Here is a 27,544-nt window from a genome sequence, read left to right as displayed (position 1 = left end):
CTTAACACCACAACAGACCCTACTCTCCAAGGAGGTGCAGGATGTCATTTTGGAGGCCAGAAGGCCATCTACTAGAAAAGCTTACTCCACAAAATGGAAGCGGTTTTGCTCTTGGAATGAGAAAAATGGCCAGGACCCTAGAAAACTGAACTTGCCTCAGGTATTACAGTATCTAGCTGAGCTGCTGAACAGTGGACTTTCATTTTCTTCCATAAAAATCCATGCCTCAGCCATTTCTGCAGAATTCAACACGGATCCTCCTTTATTTTCTCACCCACTCTTACGACAGTTCCTCGGAGGGTCTCACCCACTCTTACGACAGTTCCTCGGAGGGGCTAAGAACATAAGACCACCAAGGAAACAACCAATACCAGCCTGGGATCTTAATTACATACTAGAAAAATTAACATTGCCTCCTTTTGAACCAGCTGCCTCAACAGATTTGCAATATTTGTCTTGGAAAACAGCCTTCCTTCTGGCTGTCACTTCAGCTCGTAGAGTTTCGGAACTACAGGCCCTCATGGCGGTGCAGCCCTTTCTCATCTTCCATCAGGACAGGGTTTCCCTTCGTACCAACCCATCATTTATGCCTAAAGTGGTATCCAGGGTAGCTTTAAATCAAGCCATACACCTTCCTACCTTTTACCCCAATCCTCAAAACAAAGGGGAAAGGCTGCTACATTCTTTAGACATCCATAGGCAGCTATGTTACTATTTGGACTGAACAAAGTCCTTCAGGAAATCAGAACAACTCTTTGTGTCCTATGCTGTAGGGGCTCAAGGGAAGCCAGTTTCCAAACAGACTATTTCAAAGTGGATATGTCACTGCATACGGTTTTGTTATTCCTATCATGGGAAATCTGTTCCTACAGGTATCAGATCACACTCCACCAGGGCCACAGCTACCTCTACAGCCTTCCTCAGAGGAGTTCCTACCAAAGATATTTTGGATGCAGCCACTTGGAGTTCTGTACATACCTTCACAAAACACTACCACCTGCCTTTATATTCCAGAACTAGAGCAGGCTTTGCCACTGCTGTGTTGTAGGGCATTCTGGCTCAACCCAGTTCCTCCTAGTACCTACCACCCTGTGCGTAGCTTTGGGACTCTACCCATCTGTGATTACTGCAGCTGTATGCACGATGAACATAGTACAGTTTTGTACCTACCATAAGTGTAGATGTTTGAGTGCTAATACAGCTGCAGTACAGGTTTCTCTCCCTCCTTCCCCACTTGGTAAAGGCATGGGGCCTAACACCCTCTTCATACAACCTGACTGGGTTATCCTTCTATGGTTTATTTGCTTGCAACTACTGATTTTGGATTATATTGCATTGCTTGTTTATATATATATAAACATAATCTATGTATGGCCTTCCTTCTGGGGGCACCTGACATCTGGGGCAAGAAAGACTGAAGAACATGGCGTCGGCTGTGTCTTATATACTCTGGCCTCGCTGACGTCAGAAGAGAAAGCGACAACAACCGACGCCGGACCAAGACTGGAATTCGGCCAACCAAGGGACCGCCTGATGGCAGAAAACCCATCTGTGATTACTGCAGCTGTATTAGCACTCGAACATCTACATTTATGGTAGGTACAAAACTGTACTTTTTCCCAGTTGATAAAAGAGTAGTTAGTCACCTAATATGAGAGTGTTGGGTTGCACCGTAATACATTCCAGGGTGCTTAGGAATGTGGAGGGAGAGTCTTGGACCATGGTTGGGGACCTAAAGCAGGCTACAACCTGAATCGCCGGCTTACACAATGTTAGTTGTATCTGAAGTATTTTGGATGCTTTATGCTGGGCTACTAGTCTGGAGGTGTGGATATCCGTTATGAATATGGAGACACCACCACCTTTGGAGCTTCGGTCCATGATCTTGGGCCTAAAGGTGTGGAATGAGTTATAGCCTGGTAGTGCAGGGGTGCTTTCTGCTGCTTTAAACCAGGTCTCCGTTACAGCACAAATGTCAGTGTTCTCCATTTTGAGGAGTGCTTCGAGTAAGTGCGTCTTGAGATTTAGACTTCTAGCGTTGAACAGCATAACCCTCAGAGTGCATTTATTTATAGCTTAGCTGTTACTGTGGTAATTTGTTCTTTGGAATATTGCCTAAAAAAGGCACTATAGGGGTTGCAAGAGCCTTAGACAGTATCCAGAAACCCAGGGGTGACAGATGCATGCCATCTCTGGCAAAGCTTCGAGGTCTGTCAATCATGTCATCCCAAGCAGGCAGATACTGGATCCCCTTAGAATGACACCAGAAACTTAGCCAATTGTTGAAGTCAGTCATTTTCCTGCTTGTACTGAGGTATCATTCTGGACAGTGGTAGGATGCTGCTCAGGGCTAGGGGGCATACCTGCCTGGGCCACATAATCCAAGAGCACATCAATGTCTCTTTTCATGTAGTCCAGGGAGGTGCGTCTTAGGTCATTCACACCCACATGGACAGTGGGAGAGGCATACTTGTACTTGTGGAGTGACCTGAGTGCGTGTTATGTGTCGGATTCTGGCACCTGATAGACAGCTGACTGTTAACTTCTCTTTATTCAACCTAGTGAATGGGATATCAGTGTGCCTTCCTATCAAGTCACCTATGATTAGTGTATTGGGCAAGCTATTTTGCCTTAGGGATTTAGGTTGAGGGCCACACTGTGTAGGTGAGCTATGTTTCTTGTGATTTGTGCTGTGTTGTGGTGGTCGAGTGCGTTTCTGCCTTGGAGGTCTCTGCTGTTTGGGTAGATTTCTATTGAGAGCGTCCACGAAGGTGGGTGTGTGGTTTGTGTTTTTATGTGAGAGCTGTGATGGTGGGTGTTCTGGAGGGCTATGTGTTTTATGTGGTGCGGTGCAGGTGTTGCCCTTCCCCTCCTGACCAGCTATTCCGGTCTTGGCTTGAGAGTGCATGGCTTCCAGTTTGGATATATAAGTGCATCTCTCACAAGTCTGAGTATTGGGGAGGTAAGAGGAGAAGGTTGTCTGTGTACATGAGGCATTTGCTACACTGCCTCAGAATGCCCAAGTTCACCAGGTTAATAGATAGGAGAAAGCACAGGGAACTGACCTTTAGACATGCCAGGAGGGATGGTCATTATTACAAAGTACTGGAGCTGTTTCATTGTATATTCCTTTTACAGGAAAAATGTCACCCAAGGTGTCTGAGTCTGTGCAATGCTTTATGATTGCATTACACATCCTTGGGAAATCCAACATTCTAGGAGACAAATTGAGCAAGAGTATTCTGTTGCCTCATGCGTAGACCCTCACTCCAGTAGTGGCAACAGAAATTTTCAGCCACTGAGGTCAGTGTTGCTGTGACATGTTTGTGACACCTTACAACACTAAGTGCAACAGGTACTTTGCATAGATTATCCAGAAGGGAAAGTCCACTTGAAACACTCTACTAAACGCTTTGCTACTGGATATTTTTTACACGTAGTCCCCAGCTCCCCTGATATTGAAGTTTTTACAGAAAGCAGCATGGTGCAAAGTAACAGTGATCCTCGTAGTCCTCTTCTGGCCCAGATCAGTTTGGTTCCCTTTCTTGAAGCTTCACCTGATTCATCCTTCTTAGGTTTTGGATCCAAGTCATGCTGTAATCTCACACCTATAGGGCCAGCCTCACTTGGATGTTAAATCCTAAACAATGACCTCTTGGTTCCTCCACCTCATCGATGACCAGAAATCCCAAGCTTTCCACCAGAGTAGTTGATATCCTCATCACAGAAGTTTTCCACTAGAAAAGTATATGGGAAGAGATTTAGTATTTGGGCCATCTGGAAAGGGCTGGACCTTTTTTTAGTACGCTTACATGCAATCTCAGACTTCTTAGCTGGTCTTTTCTAATCAGGGACTAGCTACTGTACTGTCAGGTTTCATTTGCCGGCGATTTCCAGTTTTCATGTTGGTCAGGATCACACCTACATAGCTTCTTTTTGACTTTCTAAAGCCTTTTTGAAATGGACATTTCTTTTTAGCCCACCCCTTGAGAGATCCAGTTCCATCTTAGGATCTGTCCTTTGTGTTACAGCCTTTAGACAGGCTCCCTTTGAGCCTACTACTAATGAGAATCTGAAGTATTTATTCTGGGAAACTCTTTTCTTGTTACTGTAACTTACACTAAATAAGCATTAGGGCTTCAGGCTTTGTAATGTAAGCCTCCTTATCTAATTTTTCTCAGGGACAGGATATCATAGTTAATCCAGCCTTTCAAGTAAGGTGGCCTGTGAATCCGACTAGCTTAAATCATTCTGTTCATTTGCCAGTGTTTTTTCAGAAGTTCTGTAATAAGGGTGAGCACATGCTTCATTGTTTGGATCTGCACCAACAACTGAGATTTTATTTGCATAGGACAAAGGACATCAAGAAATTCGTCCAACATTTTGTATCCTTTACCGGAGTTACACCAGTAAAGGGAGTATGTAAGGTTACCTTGTCCAGATGGCTTACTGACTTCTTTTTCATTTACAGAGTTAATGGATTGTCCTTACCTTCAAACCAAGGATTTATTCCATCAGAGCATTTGCTACCTTGACAGCCTTCCTTAGTCATGCATCCTTAGATAAAATTTGTTCAGCAGCTACTTGATCTCATACTCGTAGTGTACCTTTGTGAGTCACTCGAGCTTGACATGTAGTCCATGTCAAGGGCTGTGTTTGCTCCACCATTCTTCAGAATGTTCTTTCCCAGTACCATCCAGATCAGTTTGGCTGAGGACTCTGTCCCACATGTTGAGGCAGACAGAAGATACAAAAGTTATGTACTTGCATTAAAGTTAGATCAGTGTCGTCGTCTTCTATCCATCTCAACCTCCTCTCCCTCTGTCCCACATCTAAATTGTCATTTGTGATTTTGGCTTCAAGGTAACCTTGCAGGCCTTTCAGAGATTTCTGTTATAGTCCGTTGGGTCTTGGTCTGTTGTTCTCTGTTTGTAGCTTTATTTGGAGGGTCTAGTATATTGTGGGAAAACTCTATCTGAGGAGATAAGGCAGTGTAGGGCATTGTGGAAGAGGAGCTTGACCTTCTGAGCCAAGTGTCTTAACCGCCTGACTCAGATTAGATTGAATCTGACAGCCCACAGTTTGAGATGGACAGCAGAAGGCAACACAAATCGAACACTGTGGTAAATATGTAACTTACATTTTAATTTCCATCAAAGTTCTAGTCCATGATACCTCCCGATTCTCTTTTTCCTACTTGCTGTACTTTCACCTTTGCTCTTTTAAGCCATCATCCCTGTGGGAGTATCCTGCTTCTTGGGATGAGCTTGAACTGTTTTGAGTAATGACATTCACCAGTCTCAATAGCCTGATTCACTTTAAAAAGTTTAACTCTCCATATCCCATAATCTTAGTACTAGCAAACCGCTGTTCCTTGTTTTTGATGGAATGGAACAACATCCCATCAAATTCAAAGAAATTATTCATTAGGCAGAAATAAACTAATTCTATGACATATTCGGTCACTGGACTTCTACTTAAAAAGAGCCTGAATGCCTCTAGCCCAAAAGAATGTCGAATGCTGGTGTATAAGCTTTTTACGTCTAAAGTCACCTAGTACATATTCTGGTTCCACTGGGTATCCTCAATCTTATATAAAAATCAAAAACATCCTTAATGTATGAGGGAAGTACTTGTACTTTAGGTAATAAATGAAAATGTAGTAATGGTCTCATTTTATAAAGAAAATATTCCTTCCCTGAAACTATAGCACGATATTTTTGGCAAACAGTAAAACTCTACCGATGTTCTTCATCTCACATTGCTGCAGTCCTTACTTATGGGTAGTCCGCTGTCCTCGGACGGCCCGAATACCAAAGTATTAGGCTGACGTCGGTCATGGGCGCCTAGATCTGACATCAGAGCGTCAGGGTATAAAGGCGCATGACTGACGTCATATCCTCAGTCTTTTTTTGCCGCATGGTCCGATGCAGAAGCAGCGTTGCAAGTGCCGTTCGGCGTTCTGAAATTTTTCGTTTTCGGAGTTTCAGACCGATACCAAGTTGGGCTAAGTACCCGTTGGGAATATTTTTGTTTTTTCTTGCCTCAGTTACTTGCCGGATGTCAGAAAAAGTGAATAATTGTATTTCTTGTGGGAAACAGATACCGCATAGGGATTACCACTCGCTTTGTATTCCTTGTTTGGGACGGAACACGGCGTCGGGTGTCGGTTTTGTGCTAGGTTTAATAAGCGCACTATAAAGCGGAGGTTAGATTGCGCTAGGTTAGTCTTTGGCAAGAGGTGTAATTATAATATGCCGTCGGATGTTCCGGCCTACTTCTACTAAGAAGCGCAAAGACAAATCTTTAAAGCCTAGGCAGGATGATTCGTCCGTTTGGACGCCGGACCTTTAGAAGCTACAGCTGAACAGGTGGATCCGGCTGAAGTTTCTTTTGAGTCCCAGGGGGAAACTTTGATTTTACAGGATGTGGCCTCTCAGGAGGCAGGTCAGGCTGAAGGGGCCTCTCAGGTTACTATTCTCCCTTCTATGCCTAAGGTGGTTAGGCCTTCTGCTACTGTTTCTAAGGCTCCTTCTAAGGGCAGGTCTGTCTTGCCTTCCTCTGGTGTCAGTTCTGGTTCTTCAGGGTCTGTGCCTAAAAGCACATGCTTAAAATGGCAGAGGATTTGATTACTTTAATTAGAGGTTCTATGCCCCCTCCTGAGAAAAGGCCCAGGATGGAGCCAGAGTTGGAAAGTTTGGAGCAGGCCTCAGATGATTCAGAGTCTTCTGCTGAAAACATTCAAGATTTCCCTCCTTATTCTGATTCTGAGGCAGAGGATTCCACTCCTTCTGCTTCTCCTCCAGAGGATTTTTCATTTTCAGAAACTCTGCATTCCATGAGGGAGCATTTTCAGTGGGAGGGACAGGATTACTCAGATTCACGGAAGAGACTTAGGGAGTTCTTGTTTTTACCACAGCATAGACCCTTAGCTATACCTCCGGTTTTGGATGTTGTTTCAGATGTTTTTTCGGAAGCATCCCTTAATCCAGATTCTGTGCCTCCTGCCCCAGTTAAACCGGACAGGTATTACAGGGTGCCTGAGGCTCATAAATATCTGTATAAGAGTCCTAGGGCGGACCCAGAAACTATTAGTCAGGGGCCTAAGGGTGTTAGAGCCTCTGTTGTTAAGAATCCGGTTCCTCTGGATAAGGAAGCTAGAGCTTTGGATAGATGGGGTAAGAAGGTGTATACCTCTTCTACTTTAGCAATGAGAGCTTTGAATTGCCAGTTTCATATGTTGAAGTATCAGAATTTCCTCCTTTCTCAGCTAAGGTCTAAAGTGGATGCTTTGGCAGAGGGCATAGAGTGTAAAGAATTGCAGGATTTAGTGCATGTTTCTGAACAGGTGGGTAAGCACTCTTTGCAATGTGGTTTTGATGCTTTACAGGCTTCTTCTAGGGTGGCTGCCACTGGTTCAGTTATTCGTAGGCACGCCTGGCTTAAGGATCAGAATTTGTCTGAGCATGTTAAGTCTAGAATTCTGGATGCCCCTTTACAGTCTGAAGTTTTGTTTGGTCCTCCTGTGGATTCATTCTTAAAGAAAATGGAAGACAAGGCTAAGTCTATGCAGACTGTTAAAGATTTTTTGCAGGTACAACCTCCAAAGTTTAGTAGAAATTGGCCTACTAAGGGGTGGACGTACCCTTCTTCTGATTCTAAGTCTAGGGGTAGATCTAGGCGTGGTAGGGGCAGAGCTCAGAGTACTTTCAGGCCGAGACAATGGAGTTCGCCTGCTCAATCTGCTGGTGAGGGCAGGGGCCAGTCCTTTCGTAAACAGGCCCAATGACCTACATTTTCAGCTGCCAGATTCTTCTTGCCTGGCAGCTCCTTTGGGAGGAAAGTTGGCTCTTTTCAAGCAAAATTGGCATTTAGTCACCCAGGACAAATGGGTATTGGACATTATAAACCGAGGTTACAAGTTCTATTTCCATACCATGCCTCCTTTCAAAGGCATGCCAGACGTCCCTCCTCGGCAAAGGATAGAGGCTCGCAGACAAATTTCTTTACTTCTTCAAATAGGAGCTATACAGCCAGTTCCTCTGTCAGAAGTGGGCCTAGGATTTTATTCCCACCTGTTTCTAGTTCCAAAGAAAGGGAACACATGGAGACCAATTTTGGATTTATCTATCCTCAACACTTACCTGGACATTCCAAAGTTCAAGATGCTGACTTTACAACAACTTTTACCTCTGTTGGGAAAAGATCACTGGATGGTTACTCTGGATCTCAAAGAGGCTTACCTTCATGTTCCTATCAGGCCCAGTTGCAGGAGGTACCTGCGTTTTCGGGCTGGAAATTTACATTATCAGTTCTCTGCATTGCCCTTTGGCTTATCTACTGCGCCTAGAGTGTTCACAAAGGTTCTGGCTCCAGTGATAGCATTTTTCAGACTAAGAGGAATACAGATTTATCCTTATTTGGACGATTGCCTGATTATTGCACAAGAAAAGGACGAACTTCTTCATCATCTACAGTATGTGATGGCAGTGTTAAGATGCCTAGGGTATTCTGTGAACGAAACAAAGTCCAGTCTAGTACCCTCTCAGGACATGTGCTTTCTGGGTGTGAGACTGAAGTGGATGCTTTGGCAGAGGGCATAGAGTGTAAAGAATTGCAGGATTTAGTGCATGCTTCTGAACAGGTGGGTAAGCACTCTTTGCAATGTGGTTTTGATGCTTTACAGGCTTCTTCTAGGGTGGCTGCCACTGGTTCAGTTATTTGTAGGCACGCCTGGCTTAAGGATCAGAATTTGTCTGAGCATGTTAAGTCTAGAATTCTGGATGCCCCTTTACAGTCTGAAGTTTTGTTTGGTCCTCCTGTGGAGTCAGTCTTAAAGAAAATGGAAGACAAGGCTAAGTCTATGCAGACTGTTAAAGATTTTTTGCAGGTGCAACCTCCAAAGTTTAGTAGAAATTGGCCTACTAAGGGGTGGACGCCTTCTTCTGATTCTCAGTCTAGGGGTAGATCTAGGCGTGGTAGGGGCAGAGCTCAGAGTACTTTCAGGCCGAGACAATGGAGTTCGCCTGCTCAATCTGCTGGTGAGGGCAGGGGCCAGTCCTTTCGTAAACAGGCCCAATGACCTACATTTTCAGCTGCCAGATTCTTCTTGCCTGGCAGCTCCTTTGGGAGGAAAGTTGGCTCTTTTCAAGCAAAATTGGCATTTAGTCACCCAGGACAAATGGGTATTGGACATTATAAACCAAGGTTACAAGTTCTATTTCCATACCATGCCTCCTTTCAAAGGCATGCCAGACGTCCCTCCTCGGCAAAGGATAGAGGCTCGCAGACAAATTTCTTTACTTCTTCAAATAGGAGCTATACAGCCAGTTCCTCTGTCAGAAGTGGGCCTAGGATTTTATTCCGCCTGTTTCTAGTTCCAAAGAAAGGGAACACGTGGAGACCAATTTTGGATTTATCTATCCTCAACACTTACCTGGACATTCCAAAGTTCAAGATGCTGACTTTACAACAACTTTTACCTCTGTTGGGAAAAGATCACTAGATGGTTACTCTGGATCTCAAAGAGGCTTACCTTCATGTTCCTATCAGGCCCAGTTGCAGGAGGTACCTGCTTTCGGGCTGGAAATTTACATTATCAGTTCTCTGCATTGCCCTTTGGCTTATCTACTGCGCCCAGAGTGTTCACAAAGGTTCTGGCTCCAGTGATAGCATTTTTCAGACTAAGAGGAATACAGATTTATCCTTATTTGGACGATTGCCTGATTATTGCACAAGAAAAGGACAAACTTCTTCATCATCTACAGTATGTGATGGCAGTGTTAAGATGCCTAGGGTATTCTGTGAACGAAACAAAGTCCAGTCTAGTACCCTCTCAGGACATGTGCTTTCTGGGTGTGAGACTGAATACAGCTTCCCAGATGGCCTTTTGACCCCGGACAAACAAAGAAGCCTTTCTCTTTATTTCCATCAAATGTCTCTACGGTCCAGGCTGACTGCAAGGACAGTCCTTCAAGCCTTGGGGTTCATGGCATCTTGTATTCTGGTGCTTCCCAATGCCAAATTGCATATGAGGAAGCTTCAATGGTATCTCAAAATGTATGGACACAGCACTGCCAAGATCTAGACACTGTCATTCAGATAATACCTTGCATTCGGAAGGAGTTTTTGTGGTGGGCTCAGGAATGTCACCTAAACAAGGGACTCTCTGTGACCCGGCCAGAGGCGAGTCAGATTCTAACGACAGATGCCTCGGACAAGGCTTGGGGAGCACACCTCAATGGAAAATGGGTGCAAAACACGTGGCCTGTCAAACTCCAACATTTGCATATCAACTTGAAGGAAATGTTAGCAGTCCAGTTTGCATTGATGGCTTTCAAAGGTTTACTTCACCCAGGGCAGGTGTTGATTCAAACAGACAACACTACTGTCATGTGGTACATCAACAAGCAGGGGGGAACCCATTCTTACCCTCTTTGCAGGCAAGCGATGATTCTGTGGGAAACTGCTCTCAATCTACACCTCAATCTTCAGGCAAGGTTTCTACCAGGAGCACAGAACTCCTTAGCAGATGTATTGAGCAGACAAATAGTGGATCCTCACGAGTGGAAATTGGATCCTCATGTATTTCAACAGTTGACAGTGTTATGGGGAACTCCAGACATAGATCTGTTCGCTTCTCCACTAAATTACCAGTTGCCAAAGTTTTGCACAAAAATGTTTCATCACACAGCTTGGAAGGTGGACGCTCTATCATTCAGTTGGAACAATCTGCATGTATATGCCTTTCCACCTCTGCCTCTTCTTCCCAAGGTACTCTTGAAGGCCAGACAAGACAAGCCAACCATGATTTTGATAGCACCGGATTGGCCTCGACAACACTGATACCCACTACTGAGGAGCTTAGTACGAGAACCTCCATGGCCTCTGCCTTTGATTCCGCACCTTTTGTCACAAGAGGACAGTCACTTCCTCAATGTCAAGATTCAGTCTCTACATCTAACAGCCTGGTATATTCTGTTTTAGACTCTGGAGGGTCTCAGCTTCCACAACAAGTTTTGAATGTTATTTTGGAGGCCAGGAGGCCTAGTACCAGGAAAGTTTACGCTGATAAATGGAGGAGATTTTTATTTGGAGCAAAGGAAAGGACTTTGATGTCTCCAAACCTGATTTAAGTGTTGCTCTTCAATATCTTACTGAGTTATTGGACAAGGGTTTGTCTTTCTCCTCAATAAAGGTCCATGCTGCAGCCATTTCTGCTCACTATGATTGTGACCCTCCTTTATTCTCTCATCCTTGGTTTAAGCAATTTCTTAGAGGGCAAAGAATATAAGACCCCACGTAGAGCTCCTACTCCTGCTTGGGATCTCAATTTTGTGTTGGAAAAACTTACTCTACAACCTTTTGAGCCTGCAGCTACTGCCGAGTTAAAGTATTTGTCATGGAAAACTGCTTTTTGTTGGCCATTACCTCTGCAAGAAGGGTTTCTGAATTACAGGCCCTCATGGCAGTGGAGCCTTTCCTGATTTTTCATAAGGATAGGGTATCTTTGCATACTAATCCTTCCTTTATGCCTAAGGTGGTTTCTAGTGTGGCCTTAAATCAAACTATTCATTTGCCTACTTTTTATGCAAACCCCCAAAATAAAGGGGAGAAAAATTTGCATACTTTGGATATTCACAGGCAGTTGCGTTATTATTTGAGCAGAACCAAGGAGTTCAGACAGTCTCAGCAATTGTTTGTTTCTTTTGCTTTGGGTTCACAGGGTAAACCTGTTTCAAAACAAACTATTTCTAAATGGATTGGGTTTTGCATTTCTTTCTGTTATTCCCATCATGGTAAGGAGATTCCTGCTGGAATCGGGCCTCATTCCACTAGGGCTACTGCTACTTCTACGGCCTTTCTAAGGGGGGTAGCTACAAAAGACATTTTGGAGGCAGCTACTTGGAGTTCAGTGCATACTTTTTCTAAACATTACCACCTTCCTCTTTATTCTAAGTCTAGGGCTGGATTTGCCACTGCAATCTTACAGGGCATTTTAGCGGCCCCTAATGCTTTATGATTTTTACCATCCTCCCTTTCCCGTTGCTTTGGGATTCTACCCATAAGTAAGGACTGCAGCAATGTGAGATGAAGAACATAGTACAGTTTTGTACCTACCATAAATGTAGATGTTCGAAGATCCACATTGCTGCAGTCCAATTTACCCTCCCTCCTTCCCCACTGTAGTTAGACTTGGTGATATGCTTTAGGTGGTGGTTGTTGTTGGGCATGTTTTTGGGAGGTATTCTGTTTTTGGCTGTGGCCTTTCTGGTTTGGCCTTCTGACATCTGGGGCAAGAAAAGACTGAGGATATGACGTCGGTCATGCGCCTTTATACCCTGACGCTCTGATGTCAGATCTAGGCGCCCATGACCGACGTCAGCCTAATACTTTGGTATTCGGGCCGACCGAGGACAGCGGACTACCCATAAGTAAGGACTGCAGCAATGTGGATCTTCGAACATCTACATTTATGGTAGGTACAAAACTGTACTTTTTACAGCCATCCAAATTAAATTTCTTTTTTACATCATCACACATAAAATAACCAAGTCTTACAACTTTATTTAATCACTCATTGTATCTCTCTAATGCTGTTAATTATACATAAAATTCCATTCTCTCATACACATTCCTATCATTCAGATGCTCATTGCACATGTTAAAATAGTAGGAATGATGCATCACTGGTAACTTATTTCCCTTGTCTGCAGGTTTAAATATTAAATCTGTCCTTTCACTCAGTGACGACGACTCCATTCATTTTTAAGTCAAATTATAAGATATATGCTTCTTTTGTTTATTAAAATCTACCAATTCCCTCTCCACAGCAAACTTTAACTTAGTAAAAAAATGTTGTACCCCTTTTATATTCAACATGACTTGTATCTAATAAAGAGTATGCATTAAAAGTCTCATCTGACTGACCTGAATAAAAACTTTCATCAGTAGAGGCATAAGCAACAGCATTAAATTACAGTCATTCTTAAATGCATTGCCCTTAAATTATTTTTTTTAAATGCAGCTTCCTCACTAATCTATACACATCACACTTTAACTCACATAATCGTGATAATACCGTAGGTACAAATTTTAAACCGCAGTTAAGAACTGCCAGTTCATAATCATTAAAATTGTGTCCAGATAGATTTACAATACGAGTCACTACCATCTAGAGGCAACAGTTCACCATTTACCTCTTTTGTGGTGCTGCTGTGGTTGATATTCCATCTGCTAGACATTTGAAAATTCCTATTGGCGTTTTCTCCCCTGGGCTGTCTCTCGTTGATAATTGGGACCGCCAAGTGTCCAACGAAATTGTTCTTCCTGTTGTGCTCTTGTAAGAGGAGGAAAATCATTTCTTCTCTCATTTGCATTCTCCGTGGATGAATACATGTCCTCTGATGTTGCTAGTGAAGAATTCAAACGACGCTGGCCATTAACCCCCCCCCCTTGTCATGACTGCCTGTTTTTAGTAAAGTACTTCTATCTTTCATCTGTTTGAGCAGATAAAACAGTTTAAGTGTAAAAACTGACATGCTGTAATCAATATTTAATAAGCAGAAGGGTCTGAAAGAAATAGAAGCCTGTCTCATTCTAAAATTGGTATATTTTGATGCAGAACTAATGTCCCTGTTGAAATTTACATTGTTATAAACTTTGTATAGTAAAAGAATAACCCTTTCAGGTTGTAATTTGTACAGTTGTGGAGTATTCCTAAATATCCCAGAGTTTTTATCCATTATTTACTTATTTTTTATATCAGCTACTTCCTGGATTTTTATCTCTTGTAAGGGAGCAAATATCTTAAGATAAAAATTTTTCAAATCTTTAAGATTTTTTTTATTTGATACCCATTTTATTAATTTCATCATAACGGATTCTAAAAGGACCTTCATATATAACTATCATTACTAGAATGGAATCATCATCATCCCCCTTTTTATCCATTTTCTACATGGTGTTAGAGTGGCATGTCAGCTGTCACCATCTGTCTTGATTCAATGTCACTGTACTACCTTCTTAAAAATTACTGCCTATCATAGGTCTTTTGTCACACAGTCCATCCATCTCTTTGATGTCCCAAATCTCCTTCACCAGACTATCTTCTGCTGTACAGCACATGTGCCAGAACTGCTGTAATGTGTTCTCCTTGACATTTTCTGTAATTGGAGATACTTGAGCTTTTGCTTTGATGTCCTCATATCTTTGTGTGTACCACCCTTCTTAAGCACTTCAACTCCATCACCTCTAGCCTCCTCAACATTTCTGCCTTCACTGGCCAGGTTTCAGTACCGTACAAAAGTACTGGTTCTGTCACTGTTTTGCACACCTTACTTTCCAGCTTCTTTCACATTTTTGTCGAACACTACCCCTGACACTCTGACACACTTAAGTCCAGCCCCTCTGATTCTAGCTTTGATCTCCTTATTCAGGTCTCCCTTCTCAATCACCCTTCCCAGATGCTTGAAGGTGTTAACCTGTTCCACTGTTCTCCCTTTTATCCCAGTTCTCATCTCCTTCTGATTTCCCTCATTTGCTGCCATTACAACTATACTCCAGTCATCTGGGATATGCCTTTGTCTCCATGCTATGAGTACCCTCTGGAGCCACTTCTTTCCTAGCTCACCCAGTATCTTGATCATATCTGCCAAGACCTCCTCTGAGCCTGCTGCTCTTTCTGACTTACTTTTCCTTGGTGCTGTTCTTATTTTTTTCTACGGTGGGCTCCTTGTTCTTATTTCATTGTAGGCTATGTCTGGGGCAGCACAGCTTCTGTGGGTTTTTCATCATTCAGAAGTTGCTGGAAATTCTGTCTTTGCCTTGCAACTTGACAGTTTCTTTGTGCCCTCTGCCAAGTCCCTTTCCAGAAGTTGGTAGGCTGCCTCTGATGCCTTGTTCTTTGCTATTGCATCTGCTCTCTTATCCTGTTTGTTAGCCATCAGTACTTCTGCTTAGCTTGTATAGTTGTCATAATGATCAAGGTCTTTGCCTGTCATGCAGAAGGCACAATGTTCGATCCTGATCCTCAGGTCAATGCCTGTGTGGAGTTTGCATGTTCTCCTTATGTCTCGTGGAACTACTCACCTACCCAAAACATGCTAGATGTTTTCACCTTACACTCACTCAAGGAAGGAGTTGGGGGCAGCAGCAAATACTCTAGATGGTGCCTTTCAAAGGAAGAGTTGTATAAACCAACAGTTTTGGGCATCAGTTGTGGTGCACGGTATCCTCTGGATTAGGTGAACAAGGATCAGACTGTGTCAGCTGTCTTTCTCTCTTGAGTCAATGCCACTGTCCTACTTTCTTCAACAGTTATACCTAACTATCACAGGTCTTCTGTCACTGAATACATCCATCTCTTTGATGTCCTGAATGTTCTTCACCAGATTATCTTCTGCTGTCCTGCACATGTGCCAAAACTACTGCCATCTGTTATCCTTGTCAGACCTAGCCACTCAATGGTGTAAAATTTGGCTCTAGGTAATTTGGTTGTGTTGACTAATGTCACTAAAATGGACATGGATACTAGAATGAAAATTGTTTAGCTTTGTAGTGAACCAGTTCTTAATTTTAATTTAACCAAGCACAATGCAGTGGCTATTTTTCTAAATTTCACTGTTAATTTAAACATAAGAGCACTATGATTTGATATAGGGCAAAAACTGTTTTAAAAAGGTGTATTTTTGGAACACAAGCTTTTTGTCACATACATTCTAATAATACAAGCTTGAGTGCCAAAGACAAATGTATAGTGAGTGAAAAACAAGGGTCTATGTCAGTTCTGCGAAAATCCATTACAGCAAATACCAAAAGATCGACATGTATTAATCGAACCGCGAATACACCAAATGCACTAAACCGTGAAATTTAAAACATCGAACGGTCATAGTCTGCCAACCCCAGCACCCGCTACATACTACCTACTCAAGCAAAATAAATAAACCACGTACAAACACTAACCAAACCCTACTCCTAACCCTAAAGTAAAGCACCAAAACCCAACTTCTAACACTACACTAAACCCCACATACACAACTATCTATGCACTATCCTTAACCCCTCCCTAACCCTAAGGTCTGTAACTACCACACACTTCCCCTACGGAGATATATACTAACAAAATAAATAATACACATAAATACATTTAACAAAACCCTACTTCTAACACTACACTAAACCCCACATACACAACTATCTATGCACTATCCTTAACCCCTCCCTACCGCACCCTTCCCCTACAGAGCTATATTGTAACAAAATAAATAATACACATAAATACATTTAACAAAACCCTACTTACATACATTACCTATCTATACACTTACCTTAACCCGCACCCAACCCTAAGGTCCATACCTATCGCACACTTACCTTACGGAGCTATACCACAGACGGGCCAACCAAAACACTTCGACATTTCGGATTTCGCTGTTTTGGATGTTTGGTGTTTACATAGTTTGCGCAATACGTGTCGATCATTTAGTATTCACAGAAATGGCGTTTTGATCGTCTGATAGGGACCTGAAAAACAAACATACTCCTAAACCTTAAATCATTCAAGTCTCTTAATGTATTTAATCAGTGTTTAAAACTTTCGTAGACGCACAGTCTTTTGGATCTTTGGCGGCTTTAGTACCTGATTTATCCAAAATGCAGTTGAAATTTTCTTTCTTGCTTTCTAATAAACTATCCAAATAAATTTTAGCAAATTTTGTCACAAAACAAAGAATCAAATGCATGTCTATCAATGTAAATGATCTGTTTTGAAACTCTCAAATTACCATGGCAAACATGCCTTTAATGTCACAAGACAAGGTTATTTTAGGCATTAATGTCAGTGACGCAACAGGTAACACACTTGCTTTTGGTCCAGAAGGCTGTAGGCTCTATAACTCCACCAGCTAGATTGATTACTGAGACTGCATTGCAGCATAAGGGGGTGTTGCACTCCTGAGTGTGCCATGCTTCGGATGAGACATTAAACTGAGCCTCCTTCTGCTTGAGTTGGTAGTAGCTCAGGTGGATGTAAAAGATTCCATGGAACCTGTTGAAAAGAGTAGGGGTCCTTTAGTTATATACAAAAGAACTCTTGTTTACAACATATTTACAAATATCGAGATATATAAATATATTTACACAGATTCATAAGTTCCTTGCAATCATACTAAATTTTCATCCTTATTAGACCCCAACTCCTTTTTCCATAACCATCTCGTCTTACTTAACGCTGTTGCTAAAATCCATTTACAGTTGAACATAATTTCATTTATTCGTTCATTCCATATAACCCATATGACATAAAATCATTTTTATCTATTCTTTTAACACATTCTTTACTTACATTCTTATAATATCCATATTCAATCATATCCATGTTTATTTTACCCACTTCTTTTATATCTTCAAAAAAAATCTTCTTTACATAGCTTTACCCATAACTTTTTTATTTTTTTACATTTCAGAAACATGCTCAGCAGTTTATTCTTAACACTGTAAACATATTCTGTCACTTTTCTTTTTATTTGGCATATTTCCTTTTACTGGTAGTTTGTATATTACCAGTCGCCACAAAAAATCTTGATATTCTACTTTCTGATTACACCATTTGCTTCTTATTTTTATAGCTTTATTTTTTTTATTTGTTAGATTTTCCCCATGGTTTTACATACTGATGTTTTATTGTTACATTCTCATATCTATATTTTCTTTGTTTTTCTTTATCATCAATTTTTATTTTCCAAAAAAATTTCTTCTTGATAACATTTTATTTCTTTATTTATACACTCTTTTACTCTTTTTTAACCCTATCCCAAAATTTATCATAGTTTTATTACTAATTTCACATCTTTTTCATTTATCCACTTTAACACTTTGTACATATTTAATGAAACAGCATATTCCACTGGATTAATTAACCCTAGACCTCCTTCCTCTTTAGTTACATACAAAACTCCTCTTTTTAATGGGTTTAATCTAGAGCTCCCTATAAAAGAAGAAACAATCTGCAGTAATTCATTTTTGAATACTTTTGGCAACATGAATACACTTGCTAAGTATGCTATTTTCCCATGAGTACCAAATTTATGAAATAAGCCTTTTTTCTGAAAGATAATTTTTTTTCTGGACAGCATGTAAATTGCTATTCTCTTGTTTTTTTCCATTGAATTCTACTTGCATCTTTTTTACTTCACACAGAAATGTCATTTGTTGTAAAATATTTACCCTCTGTCTTTACTACATCACCCAAACCTTTACTTTTATCTTTATTTAAAGCCATCCCTAAAACCTCTAGACATGCATTTTTTAAATTATTACTACTCTTATCCTAATTTTGTTTTTTTTTTTTTAATTATTATATCTGCTATATTAACAGGACTGGAATTCTTAACCATTCAGGTGTTATATACCACTCCTCCTTCATTTTGTAATTTATTTCACATGCAACTCGTTGAACATCCCTGTCTTACACCACTCTTCATATGCAGCTGTTGGCTGAACCAGCCTACAGATATTTTTATTTTATTACTGCTATATCACTTTATAACATTCTTTCAGTATTACCCATATGATTTCTTGTCCAGTTATATCAAAAGCCTTAAGGTTTTTGCTTCTTCTTTTCTATTTATATCATCCATATTTTCTATATCATTAATCATTTTTGACAACTCTTCCCCTTAATATACTATCTTCTATAATATTTTCCATTTTAGTTTGAAATCTATTTTGAATTATTTTCATAGAGACGGTATAATCATTATTATTCATTACTATCAGTCTCCAGTTTTTTAATTGTTTTAACTCTTCCTCCTTCCATATGAATTTAAGTATTCCACTATGTAATTCATTATATGTAAAACTTTTGTATAACTATTCATTCAAAATCTTTAAAAATGTTTTTTGCCAATCCCTTACATTTTTATACATGTCATACCATATTTCATGTGGTTTTGCAGCCAAATCCATATTTACTTGTCCTAATACTTTATCTAGCTCATATAAAGAAAGCTTTTCTAACTCCTTATTCTCTTAACTTTCTACTTTCCGTGTTTTTTTACTTGAAACATTTCTTGTACATGTTGTACTACATTATTCATAATCTTTTCCTGAGTTCTTTATATTTCTCCTTTTACATTTTTCATTGCTCTCATTACACTACAAGCTTTACTAAACTGTTTAAATATCTCAATACTTCTCTTTTTCCATGTAAAATATCTCTGCTTATGTAACAGCACCATTATTTTTCTCTTGATTCCTTTCTTATAATACATTTTCTTTGTCAAAATACTTTAATCATTATGTTCCAAGTCTTCCAGTGCATCATTCATGATTTATTTATTTGACATTTGGTTACCGGGGTGGTCTGACTGGGGCTACAGAACCCGTTTTCAGCAGAGGCCCAGGGAGAAAAGCTCCACATACAGTACAATACAAATACAGTATAATCCAATACAATAAAGGTTACATTAGAAATACTATACAAAAAATAAGTTGAAAGAACAAACTGCTACAAGATGTATATTACTACACATCTAAACCGTTTTATACAGTTTTGGTTGGGTAGTTCAAGCCAGTTTAATTCAAAGAGTGGTTTACAGTGGTGTGTGTGATATTTAGAGTTTGTGGCAGACTTTGCAACTTTGTTGTAGCACTGTTCCAACTTGCTTAGGGTAGAATTTTTTAAGTTAGTTAAGATAGGAGCACCGTACAGAAGAGAGGTAAGTAAAACTGTTTTTGCAAGGGTAGTTTTGGTTGCTGCTGTAAAATGTGTTTGTTTCTATGAGTCCCAGTTTTTGATGTTTTTTTTTATATTTTGCCATATATGGGAGTTTAAGTTTATTGTCAATGATAACACCTAGAAGTTTGGTTTCCTGCACTATTTCTATGGCAGTGTTGTCAGATGCAAGGATGTTGAAATGATCAGTGACAAGGAAGGTGCTTTTAGGATGAGAATACTAGTTTTGTCTTCTTTGGATTAAGAAAGAGTTGGGCATTTCTTAGCCAGAATTCAACTGCTGTAAAGGACCGTTGAGTTTTTGAGAGTAGTTCTGGTAGTGATTGAGCAGTGCAGATTATGATGGAATCATCAGCATACTGAATGAGGGTCCCATGGTGAGAGGCAGTGTGAAGGTTGGTTGTGAAAATGTTGAAGAGTAGGGGTCCTACGATGGAGCCTTGGGGGACTCCAGTAGGGTTGTGGAGAAAAGGGTGAGAGTTTGTTGGACCATTTCACTGCTTGTTTGCGATTCTTGAGGTAGCTCTGAAACCATTTTACTGTGTTATGTGCGAAGCCTAAGTTAGTGTGTGTGTGTTCAAAAGTAATGGGTGAGACACTGTGTCAAAGGCCTTGGAGAGAACAAGGAATATTGAGGCTGTATAGCATCCTGCATCTCTGGCCTTGCTCACGGTGTCTGTAAAAGATAATAGGGCTGTAGCTGTGCTGTGGCTAGGTCGGAAGCCATGTTGGGTTTTGGTTAAAAAAATTGTTTTGCAATAGATATTGCATTACCTGCTGATGGATACCTCTCTCGAAAGTTTTCACTGTATGTTCTTTTATATTTTCTTTCTCTACTTTTCTCACATCATATTGTAACTGTAAAAAACATTTTTTATATTTTCCTTAAGTATCCTCTACCATTCAGACTATTTTTTATAAAATGTTCTCATAGTAATATGATCTTCCCATAACTGTATTACTAACCACTTTCATTCTTCATCCCATGCTTTCTCGTTTATCCTTTTTTATTCCTTTGCCTTGTTTTTCTTTATCTCTAGCTATATTGCAAGCTGATCAGAAAATCCTGTTTCAACTACATCCTCTTCTTCTATAACTAAACCTACTGATACTAAAAAAATAATCTATTTCACTTCTATAATATGCCTTTTGTAAGTCCATGAATTTTTGTCCCAAAGTTTTAACTTGCCACATCTTTAACTTCTAACATTTTTGGGTTCCTATTATATCGACAAAAATGCATTTTGTCGAATGCGTTTTCATCAAACCCTAAACAGCGAACAGGCAAAACAGCTAAGCGGCTGTTAAGCAAATTCTTTCCCTGGGAAAGAAGTTGCTTGGCCGCTTCGTTACTTGTGTTCTGCACTGTAGTGTGGTCTCAGAGATTCCCTTATCCGGTATAGCTCCCGAATGTAAATGTGCAACAGTTACTGACCTTAGGGTTAGGGGGCGGGTTAGGGTAAGTGCATATATGTTTTAAACTGTTTACTTTTTTTTGTGTGTTAGATGTATGGTTGAGTTAAGTGCATATGTGTTTTCAGCGGTTTACTTTTTTTGGGGGGGGTTAGAATTAGGGTTAAGGTAAGTGTGTATGCGTTTGGAACTGTTTACTGTTTTTCTTTTTTTTTATTTGGTTGGAACAGCGATTTCTTTCCCCAGGAAAGAAATCACTGTTCTGAGGTGTCGACATTTTCAGCTTTCGCTGAAATAGGGTCGAATAAACATCGTTCACTGTTTTAAGGGTTCGATGTAATGTAGACCCAACATTTTTATATCATTTACTTTCTTTTTATGCTTGCCTCTTAAATCACAATTAAAGTCTGCTGTTATTATAGTATTCATATTTATCACTACATAGTCTAAAATCTGATGGAATAAGCTTACCCTTTCTTTACAGTTAGTATAAGCATATAATGTTATGTCTGCATATAATGTTATAAGTCTGTATACTTGTTCTTTCCATTTTAAATCTACAGTGGTTAATCTTCCTCTTTTTGCTGAAGTTACATCTGATATCTTTACTGCATTTCTGCAGAGTACAGCTAATCCAAAACATTTCTCATTTCCCAAATTCAGATTTAACTTTCCTCCCCATAGTTTCTCTATTTGTAAGCTTTCTTCATTTGTTAAATATCCTATGTCTTCTAATTATATCTATAATACATATTATTATATCTATATTACATATATTGCACCACTCCAAAATCCCTGTTCTTTTTTAGTATATTTTAATACTATTCACATTTACAGAAAACACTCTAAAAATTTTCATTTTCTCTTTTCCTTAGATTCATTGTTTCATAAGTGCAAATCTAATTACTAAGCTAGCTGCATTAATAGGCCATTCTGAGCCTAGCCAGTTTCTCTCCCAAAGGTGAGAATCTAACATTGAACCTGAAGTCTGTTAGTCAAACTTAACCATTATACAATCCCCCAAACATTAGCTGTATACATTATTTTTCATTCATTACCTTTTTTTCTTTTGTACTTTTTCTGTCTTTACCCTTTACTAATAGAATTCTTTTTTATCCTTTACTATCTCCCAATGTATGTCTTGATTCTCACTTATTTGAGCCTTCTCCTGTATTTTTTATTATTTTTTCATATAATTTTTCTTCTGTTTTAGTACTTCTAAAATGTCTTCTCTTTCTTTTTCTTTTCCTTACTCTTATTTTCATTTTTACAATCCATCCATAAATGCCTAATTTGGTTACACTTGTAACATTTCAATTCAAATTTTTTGCATCATGTCCCATTTCCTCACAAGTATAGCATTTTGTTTCATCACAGTTACTTATCAGATGTTCTTTTCCACAAAAAAATGTCTTTGGCTGTCCCCGGTAGTTACAACATCTGTGTTCCCCTCTACATTTGTCATACTTGGTATAGGTATCATTTTTTTCTCTTTCTGATTTTAACATAATATTACAATGCCATCCACCAGTCCATAAACCAATTGTATCATACACATTTGCACTGTCCAGTACTTTAAAGTTTTCTAATATACTTTCAAAGTATCTATCCACCTCTGTTCAAAATTGTACTTTAATTTTCTTTTTTGTTTCCTTGTTAAATACTTCTATCACATAAAGAGTTCATGAATTGCATTCTTTCTTTTTTTCATATTCTCCAAGAAAAGTTTCCCTGTTAAATGCTTTTATCACAGAGTCCATTAGTTACATTCTTTTTTCATATTCTCCAAGACAGTTTTCATTGATAAAACAGTTTCATATCTAATTCACAAAATGTCTCTTTGTTAATAAGAATAAATGCTCTTACCTCATGCGCATTTACACCCAAACAATGTATTAAATTGTCCCACACCTCATATGTGTCCGTTTCTTTGTTTTCTTTACTTTGGATCCTTATCATGCACTTCTGTTTTTCGTTTTGTCTGGCCTTTTCCTTTTCTGCTACTACTCTTTTTCCTTCGTTTACTTTCTTTGCATATATTTTCTTTTTTGATTTCACCACTGTTCTTCAGGATCGTCTCTGCATCCTCCTTTTGTATTTTTTCTGTGATGCCCCCTCACCCCAGGAAAGTCTCCATTTTCTGGCTGACTCTGCATCACCATTTCTTTAAGTAAATCATCCCCCAACCATCATTTGCCGACTCATCTTCATCAAATAGATTTCTTTGAAACATCTGCTCAGAATCCTGCACTCATTGTCTGGTTATAATATTGGCTTTCTCCACCATTTCTCACCACTCCATTATCCACTCCTCTCTTTCTGCTCCCTGTTTCTCCAGGCACCTCTTGCCTGGAATGGAAACAGTAGGTGCTCATGCAAAATGGTTTACACTTGCAACAACACAGAGTAGGGTAAGTTCCCTGATGCCTGGCAAAAGTTCTCCTAGTGGTATTAATACCGCCTTAGGTTTCCCCTGAAAAGGAATTACTAGCGTAGTGGCATGCTTGCAGTGCTGTAAGAAAGTATAGCCGTAAGGACAGTAATGGGAGAGGAGTATCTGAGTTGGGGACTGCAGAAGAGGAAACCCCAACAATTAAACCCTGCAGAGTACTCCTTCACAAATCTGCTAATGTAGTGAGTATACATCTTTTTTACACCCCCCACCCCAGCCCCGCACACACACAGTTAAAAGCTTTGCAATGCTAGGTCCTTCTAAATTTAATGCATCATGTCAATGAAAGAGCTAACATCAGAGATTTGATCTGTCTCGTAAGAGGTTTACTTTCAAATTTATGTATGCCTGCATGGTAAGGATGTATTTTCTGCTCACTTTTCATAAGAATATGACTATAGGTATGTGAAAAAACAGTGAAGAAGTTAAAGGAAGGAAAAATATGACTGATAACTTCAGTTGCATTTGCACTCAGGCAGGCCTGTTCTTCATGGTTAACACTGCAGTTCTGAAGGTCATAGCACCAGCTGAATTAATCCCATCTCACCAGCTTATTTCTTTTTCAGCATTGCGCAAGCCTTCATCAAAAATAGATGAAGACATGTACAGGAAGAAGTTGGAGATAATGCTGCAGTAAGTATCTTTATTTCTACTGCTTTGTTGGAATTGTAATGTGAGCAATAAATTGGTTCACCATGTCAGGTGTAGGCCTGCAGAATTGTATTTTCACTTTCCCCAGACAAGCTGGTACACTGTAGTAAAACTGCATTTATGTATTATGACAGCAGTAACAGTAAAATGCCAGCACTGAATCTTTTACTTATAGTGATTGGTGGGTACCAGGGCATGAGCTAAAGTGCTCTGTTCAGAAAGCAGTTTTGGAAAGGTTGTTGTAGTCATGGTGTATTTTGTTAAGAAAGTCAGTAGTAGTCATTGAAGTCTCATGAGAAAAGTAAATGGAACAAGTATTATATATGTCATATTTGAACTCAGCCTTTAAAATGTTATTACATATGAATAGCTAGAATTTCCATAATGACTAGCAGTATTATTTAAATGTAACTGCAGCACATGAAGATACTTGAGTCAGGTCATGACATGAATGCCTTTTTGTCTAGAATTTTAATTAGGAGGAATAGTACAACCATGTGTGTTTATAAGGATTATTGCTGCAGTTCTTTCATCTGAAAGTTTAGATGTTTCATTTGTAGTTGAAGATGTCAGTCTTTATGGTTGATCTTGAAGACATTCAGACACCTCTAGGAGTGGGGCTTTACCTCTTGATGCTGAGGTCTTAACATGAAGTCTGACTGCAGAGGATCCTAAGCAAAGCCAAATCAAAGATGAAAGATTACCTTCTTCCTTTTTGTCCATTGGTCATTTTGCAGGCTGAAGCACACTTAAATGCAGTTTTGGCATTTACGCATATTGTGATTGCTGAACACATTAATAGCTATTCCATGATTTTCTTTGCCCAGTGACTTCCCTGAAAAAAAAAAAAACTGATGCTGTTGTAGGAGGCAAATTCTCCTATAAATTTTCAAATTAATTACCTTTTTGTTGGGAGAAGGACTCTGTTTCTTAGACTCCTCTGACATGATCTGTGTCTGGACTTTACAGCCATGAAAGATCCGACTGCCTTTGACCTTCTATTCCATATGGTTCCTCAAACAACAGTCTTAAGGAACCAGTCTTGCTTTTTGTCCATTGGTCGTTTTGCAGGTTGAAACAGTTAAATGCATTTTTGGCATTTTCACATGTTGTGATTGCTGAACACGTTAATAGGTATTCCATGATTTTCTTTGTCCACTGACTTCCTTGAAAAAAAAAAATAACTGATGATGTTGCTGGAGGCAAATTCCCCTATAAATTTTCAAATTACAGTAGAGAGTCGATTATCCGAACTAATTGGGACCTAAGGTAGTTCGGATAATCAGATTGTTTGGATAATCAAACATATAATTGAACCGGATAAAAAACTTCTAAAACATTTTTTTCTGCATGCAAAAATATAGTTTTCAACCATTCAGTGATTCCAGTGGACAATAAAGAATATTTTTCACACAAAAGCTGGCTACAAGCTCAAAAAAACATACTCAAGCAAATACATATAATGTTTACATATTCAGAATTTATGATTTTTCCTACCAGGAAAACTTTGGAAGGCTGGTTCTGATAATTGACATTTCTGATAATCGACGTTCGGATAATCGACTCTGTACTGTAATTGCCTTTTTGTTGGGAGAAGGACTCTGTTTCCTAGACTCCTCTGACAACATTTGTGTCTGGACTGTACAGCCATGAAAGATCAGCCTGTCTTTGACCTTCTATTCCTTCAGAAAGCATATGGTTCCTCAAACACCAGTTTTAAGAGACCAAACTGTCAACCGATAAATAAGACGTGTTGGATGTTCTTCGTGTTTCACTGTTGCAGTCATCACATTTGGGTTATCTGCTTGCAGTAGCCCTCAGTCAGCCTGATTATCAAAGTCTTGGGTCCTGTGTCAGTTGCTGTCTCATCTTCCATGACGTCAGGTAGTCAGGGGTATAAAACATGCAGCCGACGTCATTTTATCAGTCTTTCTTGCTGTGTGGTGCCCAAACCAGAAGCAGTTCGCAAGTGCCGGTCGGCCGACTCCTGAAATTTTCGTTTTAGAGTTTCAGAACCGAAGTCTTCAACTAAACCTAAGTACCCCATTGGGGAAACTTTTTCTTGCTCTAAACCGATGTCAGTAAAAGTTAATTGTATTTCTTGTGGAAAGCAAATACCTCATAAAGATTTTCATTCCTACTATATTCCTTGCCTAGGCCCTCACCATGACGTATTTCGCTGTCGGTTTTGTGCCTTATTTAAACAATGAACTGTTCATTGTCTGTATATTTACGCTTCTAAATATGTTGATACTCTGTTCAATTACCCAGATATGGCTTCGGTAAGCCACCCGACTACCGACATTCTGAAAAAACGCAAAAATAAAGACAGAGACAGGCCGCCTAGGTCCAAAGCTGCCGACGACGCTTCTCCTAAGCTAGTCGCCAGTTCACCAGTACTCTGGTGCTTTTGCAGCCCCTGATACCCGCTACTTCAGATTCACAGGCCTCTACTGAGACCCATTCGGAGTCTGGTATGCTGCGATATGCTTCAACTGTGGAACCTGCGGATGTCTCTACCTTGGATGGGTCTGGAGCCGCTGTGCAGGCACCGGCTTCTGAGGGTGTATTCAGGCCTCCGGACTTGCATATTAAACCGACGTCATCTTCTTCTTCAAGGCCTAAAACTCGATCCATGCCTAGAAAACAGATGCCCAGACCGCATGGTCAGGCCTCTATGCCTAAAAAACAAATGATAAGAATGGCTGAAGACCTTATTACTTTAATCAGGGGAAGCCAACCTTCCCCCTCTAAGAGACCTAGGACTGAATTTACTTAGGATTCTTCTGATCAGGATTCTGAATTTTCTGTTTCCTGTGATGACCAGGATTTACCCTTATATACCTATGAGGATTCTGATAAAGAGGACTCTATTCCCTCTGCTTCCCCTCCAGAGGATTTCTCTTTTGGTGAAACCTTGCATACTCTTTAGGGAGCTGGGAAAGCCAGGATTACTCTGATTCTAAAAAGAGGTTTAGGGATTTCTTACTCCTGCCCCAACGCAGGCCTTTAGCTATCCCCCCTGTACTGGACATTGTTGATATTGCCTTTTCGGAATCTAGCTTGGCCCCTGACTCCTTACCTCCTGCTCCCAGAAACCAGATAGATATTACAGGGTTCCTGACTCTCACAAGTTCCTCTTTACAAATCCTACTGCGGATCCTGAGACCATTTCACAGGGACCCAAGGGCATTAAGGCTACTACTGACAAAAAATCCTATCCCCTCTGATGCCAGTTTCATATGTTAAAGTATCAACAGCATATTATTGGATTGCTTAAACAGAAAATT

General features: G+C 39.9%; 1 protein-coding gene across 1 annotated transcript in view; it reads left to right on the top strand.

Moving 5' to 3' along the window:
* CPSF3 (cleavage and polyadenylation specific factor 3) overlaps nucleotides 1-27,544 on the top strand; it is a 710,232-nt gene that overhangs the window by 593,870 nt on the left and 88,818 nt on the right. The window contains exon 16 of the mRNA XM_044079083.1: nucleotides 24,170-24,236. Within this exon, the coding sequence (XP_043935018.1) occupies nucleotides 24,170-24,236 (67 nt within the window). The remainder of the gene's footprint in view (nucleotides 1-24,169; nucleotides 24,237-27,544) is intronic.

The sequence above is a fragment of the Protopterus annectens genome, chromosome 1.part1 (assembly GCF_019279795.1).
Source record: "Protopterus annectens isolate FY-2018-M chromosome 1.part1, PAN1.0, whole genome shotgun sequence".
Classification (NCBI taxonomy): Eukaryota; Metazoa; Chordata; order Ceratodontiformes; family Protopteridae; genus Protopterus; species Protopterus annectens.
This window is presented reverse-complemented; position numbering and strand designations above follow the sequence as displayed.